Raw genomic sequence first — 6,125 nt, 5'->3', positions numbered from 1 at the left:
TAGGCTCTTCAAGGCCAGGTGTACGGCGAAGAGCTCTTTGCAGTTTATGTGCCAGGACACCTGTGCTGGTTCCCAGGTGCCTGACACTTCCTCTGAGCCTAATGTCGCTCCCAACCCGTCTCAGACGCGTCGGAGAACAACACTAGGTGGGTTTCTGTGTTCTTAGAGAGATCCCTTTGTTCTCTTCCAGAGGTAGCAACCACCACTGTAGGTTGTGCCTTTATCTCCCACTGGAATGGGAAAAACGTCCGACAGTTGTCCGGTTTTCAGCTCCAAGACTTCTTGAGGAAGAAGTTGAAGTGGAACGGATATGAAGTCTTCCTAGTGGGAAGAACTGTTCCAGCGAGGAAAGCGTCCCCAGAAGGCTCAAACCATTCCCTCGCTGACGTTTGTTGTTTTCTAAGAAGAGAGAGATTATCCTCAAACCTTTTGCGGTTCTCTCTTGCGAAGGAAAAACTCGAAAACCCCGAGAATCCATCGAATCCCCAGATAGACTAGGTCTTGTCTGGGTCAGTTGAGACTTCTCGAGGTTCACAAGCAATCCCAACGCCTTGGTCAAATCCAGAGTTTAACTTTAGGTCCTCCAAGCACTGTCTCTCCGATCTGGCCCTGATGAGCCAGTCGTCTAGGTACATAGAGACATTCACTCCTTTGAGATGAAGAAATCTCTCGCCACATTTCCTCATCAGGCTTGTGAAGACCTGAGGAGCTGTGGACAGGCCGAAACACAAGGCTCTGAACTGAAAGATCCTTCCCCCCGTCTTGAAACGGAGGTACTTCTTCGACGAAGGGTGGATCGGGACGGTGAAAGTAGGCGTCTTGGAGATCAAGAGACACCATCCAATCTCCTTGTCGTAATGAGCTAGGACTGAAGCAGAAGTCTCCATGGAGAACTTCTCCTTCTGAACAAATTTGTTCAGAGAGCTGAACGTCTAGTACTGGTCTCCAGCCTCCCGAGGCTTTCGCCACTAGAAAAAAGGCGATTGTAAAACCCCGGGAGTTTGATCCAGTACTAGTTCTATTGCACTCTTGTCCCACATTTGTTCCACCATCGATCGAAGAGTATCCCTCAGCACAGGGTCCTTGTACTTGGCTGATAGTTCCCTTGGTATTGACGTAGGGGCGGAGTATTCAGGAAAGGGATACGATATCCCTTCCTTATGATATTCAGAGAGACGCGTCTGCGTCTATCAGTGTCCAGGCCTCCACGAATCCCAGAGCCTGGCACCTACTGGTGCTTGGAGGAGAAATGTTTCATTTTTCCTTTTAAAGGGACGAAAGGCGGACCTACCTCTCCTCTCTGGAGCCTTCCTTCTTGCGGGAGGTCTGGAGATCGGACCACCTCGAAAGGGCTGCATAGAAGTGCTAGGTTCTTTCTTGTCAGAAACTAAAGCAGGTTTCTTCTTCCTAGCTGACTGCGTCAGAAGATCCTGCGTCGCCTTCTCAGTTAAAGAGTGAGCCACGTCCTTCACTAACTTAGAAGGGAACAAATAGTCAGACAGAGGTGCATACAGTAGAGCTGCCCTCTGAGCATGCGAGACTGCCTTTGTTAAGAAGGCGCCATACACCGTCCTTTTCTTCAAAAGACCTGCTCCAAATAATGAAGAGACTTCCAAAGATCCATCCTGTACTGCTTTGTCGATGCAAGACAAAATGCATAACAGGGCTTCAGGTTCGATTCCCTGTGAATCGTGAGCTTTCTTGGACATCACCCCAAGGGACCAATCTAAGAAGTTGAAGACTTCCAATACATGGAAAAGTCCCTTGAGGAGATGATCCAGTTCTGAAATACTCATGTAATACGAGCAGAATAAGACTTGGACGCCTTGAAGCGTCAACTAACGTCGAAAAGTCTGCCTCTGTAGTAGAAGGGAGAGCGATACCCATATCCTCCCCCGTCTTGTACCATATGCCTCTTTTCCCAGCTAACCTTGCTGGAGGCATGCAAAATACTGTCCTGACTAAGTCTTTCTTCGACTTCATCCAGGAGTCTAAGGCGTGTAAAGCCCGCTTCATCGAGATGGGTGGGCTTCATCACTTCAGAAAAGACGAAGGCTTCTTCGCCTTCGCACTCGAAAAGAGCGAGGCGCGGAGAAGGAGGAGCAGCCGGAGTCAACTCGTCTCCGTATTCCTCCAGAAGCAGGGTAGTCAAACACCTTATAGTTGGACAAGCCCTCTCTTCCATGATCGTCATCATCCGAGTTTTGCTCCAACTCGTGATAATTCTGAGTTTCTGTTCTCCTTTCAGAACTTTCCTCTTCTGGAGGAGACAAACTCCTGATCGGAGAGGGGCTAAGGGAATGAAAGTCTTTCCTTTTTCCCGTTTTGATCGACTTGGAAGGCGTCACAACCTGCGGCTTCTCTTGCGCTTTAGAAGACGTCTTGTATGACGCTTCCCGCTCTCCGAGCGTCATGTATGACGTCTCTTGTTGACGTCTTGATGACGCTTCGCGTCTGGAAGACGCTTCGCTCTCTAAGGGCTTCCTACTGGCGTCACAATCTTGGACGGAGCGTCACGTTCTAAGATCCGCTGAAATGACGCTTCACTTCTAAAAGACGTCTTTCGATTCTCTGTCTTACAACACTCTCGTCAGCCCCCGTTTCGTTCGAGCAAGGGAGATGCGAGAGGACGATACTTCTTGAATTGGAAGCGTCACGTCCTTCCGGACGGGGACGCTAAAACTCCACAAGAGATGACAGTTGTTCCTGAACCGCCATAATTATCTTTCTTGACGCTTCTCCTACGTCTAGTGCATGAACGCCTCTCGTCATCACTCGGGGAAGAAGCATGATGGGGTACTTCCTCCATAAGCGTCAGGTGACGCTGACGCCACCTTCCGCCTTCTTAATAGCAGACGGGCGTCATCCGAGAAGCGCTCTGGGTGGGCCTTGAATCAATGTCTTGCTTCATATGACGCTTCAGCGGTCTCGATAAGTTCGACTCCTTCCACCCTCGTTTAGGTGAGAGAGGGAGAGGACGAGAAACACTCCGCGAAGGACGCTTTTTTCTAATTGCGCCCTTGAGCTGGCTGCCATGAAGTCAGAGCTAGCTGAAGGGACGTCTGACCGTTGGGGATTCCCCACGACCTCCTTAAGGCTTTCGACTTTTCCTTCTCCTCTGGGCATGTGAGCTTGGAAGAGGTCTAGGCCTGGGAGCGCCGCAGGGACGATCAAACGCCCCCTCCACAACACTGATAGGACTCACTTCACTAAAATGTTCACTATCACTAGCCTTACCTTTCGAGTCAGCCATCTTGGACTTCATGTCTCGAATAGTCGCTTTCAGATTGGCGATTTTCCGATGCCGAATCCGAAAAGACACTCTGAGAATGAGATTTATAGGGAGAATCTACAGTAGTAGGGTTAGAATTATCCGTGAAAGGCTCAATAGGCCTTGAATTCACACCTTTCAGTCGTCTAACTCTATCCCTCTCTAACTTCTTCAAATAAGAAGTCAAAGTCTTCCATTCTTCTGCATTCAAAACCCTCGCATTCCTTACAAGTGTTAATAGCAGAACACTGAACCCCCCTACATTTACGGCATACAGTGTGAGGATCAACCGAAGCTTTCGGTATCCTCACCCTGCAGCCTACATTCACACACATTCTCACATCACATTAGAATCAGGACATACTGAGAAAAACCAAAAATCAAAAGGAGTTATTCCAAAAACAGTCCACAGTAGCGAATGCCAAAACACGATCCAAATACGTCACCAAAAAGCCGAAAACGTTGATCAAATGTGAAAAAAGAATCTAAGTCAGGAGGTAATAACAACAATGTTGATACCACCGGCGACAGAGAAAATATGATAGAAAACGGGGATGGTTTCCTAGTCCTGCCACCCAGGGCAGGCCGGTAGATCACCTGACCTACCTGTAGCGAGTGGCGCGAAATTTGAATTTCTGTCAGGGACGACGGAGTCTTAGCTATGTATATATCTGACAGGTAAGTTGATTGTATGAAAACTAACTGTATAATAATATAAATAGATTATAATTTACAAAGCTTTTAAACAAATAAATAACTCACGTATTTCAGTAACATATCTACAAAATCTTTTTTCCCTTACAAATACAGTATTGCTAAAAAGCCAAAAATACCGGTAAATCTAACACATACTGTATGTGTACATGAACTAATACTATACTGCAAATTTTGACATAAATGCAACATACCTTTCTTTCTGGCAAGCTGATACCAGTCATATAAGTCATTCAAACCTCTCATATTCACCATAGTAGCACTTGATCTCTGAAATAACAAAAGAATTAAAAGCTATAGTCTAATGTACTGTTTAAATAAACACAGTATATCTGTAGTAATATAGTAGTATATAGTTATTAAAAAAAAAACAAAATAACTGCACATAATAACTGGTACAAAAGGGAGATGGAAAAGCTAGTAAATGGAAATGTCCACATGCATTAGTTTCTTCTATCTGACTTGTGTGAATACCCTTTCCAATCCACTGAACTTCTTGTAACTATAGCACACATGCTTAGTACGTAGTTTCAAACTGACCTATCATGTTCTCCAATGCAATTTCAAGCATATCCAGCTGAGCACATGCCTCCAATTGTGCACGATGTGGTGAAGGCACACCAACCTGCATTGAATTTTGCTCTTTTGAATCATGACAGCAAAATGGCAAATTTTTAATCAATTTGCATTTTTCCACAGCTTACAAACCTGAGGTCTTAACAATAGGATAATCTTCTAGCACCAGCTGGAAACCAGTTAAAAACAATCATAGATTGTAAAGCAAGGAATCTGTGGCATCTGGCAACTCATATATATACGAGGTGGAAGCTGGTCACCGACCAAGCTTGGGACCTCGTGACGCATCGGTCTTTCTTCCAACCCAGTACACGAGCAGGGTGACTAGAGGAGGACAGTATAACATCAAGACCTTAGGTTTGTAAGCTATGAAAAATGCAAATTGAATCAAAATTTGCCATTTGTTCATACACGGAACAAATTTTTGGTCTTAACAATAGGAAAGACTTATGCTTGGAGGGAGGTAGAAGTACACTGAACCAGCTGGGGGTTCAGCCCGCTCGACCATCCTTCTTAGGCCAGGTATTCACGTTCAAGTTTACCTGTCAGTCTACTCCCGATCATTCAATGGATGAGTGTCCACACGTAAAGAGCAGAACTGTCAATCAAACAGTCAACCCGAGGTCATTGCCCTCATTTCTCTCCTAGCCTTTGTCGTGGCAACACTACATGGCAGCGATGTTAACTCTGCTACCTGATAAGTACTACTAGCTGCTATGGCAATTCAATTCAAAATAGGAAAGAAGCAAAAGGGCATAAAAGTATGGTCTAAATAGTATTACCTGTTAAATAGAAATGTCTATTTTCATACAATATTAATAAATAAATAAAGTTATTTATGAAACGGACCGTGAAGCCTAATTTCACTTGTAGTACTAGGTATACCTAGGTACCTATAGTAGCTAACACCTTCATAAAATGGCTGGACACTGACCTAGGCCTATCCCAAATTATATTTACCTATCACATGGAAATAGTTTTTATCAATTAGGTAGTAGGTAGTAGGCTATATATGATTTAGACTCACAATGGTCTACAAATAGCGCCCAACAATAAAATTAATTAGGCCTATAGGCTACATACTAGGTTAGGTAGTTTATTCATATTCTGGTGTGAGCGGCTAGAGATCTTTCACAGGCAAAAATCCAGTGGTAAACTGTCATAAAATTGTTGGGTACCAGTCCACAAGTGCGATCACCTGTCAGTCGGTCGAAAGAACTTTAGGTAGCCTAATTCCATCAGTTCATCAGTTTTGGCGTGTGGACTGACTCCGCCCATAAACTGTCGTCCACACGTACGATTAGGGCTAAACGTCAGTTTCAATGATCTACCTATAGGTACTAGGTAGAAACCTGACAGGCAACGACAATACGCCTACCTACTTTAGATTAATTAGGCCTAAAGACAAGGTTACGGTATACTAGGTAGCTATTTCCATCTAAACCACACCAATACTTGCCTTTACTTATCTCTGCCTCACGAAACCTCACTCGCCATAAGTATAAGTTGCAAGTGTTTACACTTTCCACCAGACCAGAGTTGAGTTTGCCGCCGTCGGTGCGCT

The 6,125-nt window shown here is 44.9% G+C and overlaps 1 protein-coding gene across 2 annotated transcripts in view; it reads right to left on the bottom strand.

Annotated features, from left to right (window-relative positions):
- Nucleotides 1–6,125, bottom strand: part of LOC135212601 (uncharacterized) — a 28,347-nt gene extending 22,222 nt beyond the window's left edge. For both annotated transcript variants that reach the window (XM_064246159.1, XM_064246160.1), the window contains exons 1-2: nt 6,021–6,125; nt 4,180–4,255 (exon numbers count right to left, since the gene is read on the bottom strand). In XM_064246159.1, coding sequence (XP_064102229.1) covers nt 4,180–4,240 — 61 coding nt within the window. In that variant the 5' untranslated portion in view covers nt 4,241–4,255; nt 6,021–6,125. The remainder of the gene's footprint in view (nt 1–4,179; nt 4,256–6,020) is intronic.

This window comes from Macrobrachium nipponense, chromosome 41, assembly GCF_015104395.2.
Source record: "Macrobrachium nipponense isolate FS-2020 chromosome 41, ASM1510439v2, whole genome shotgun sequence".
In the NCBI taxonomy this organism is placed as follows: domain Eukaryota; kingdom Metazoa; phylum Arthropoda; class Malacostraca; order Decapoda; family Palaemonidae; genus Macrobrachium; species Macrobrachium nipponense.
Note: the sequence above shows the minus strand (reverse complement) of the source record. Positions and strands in the feature narration are given on the sequence as shown.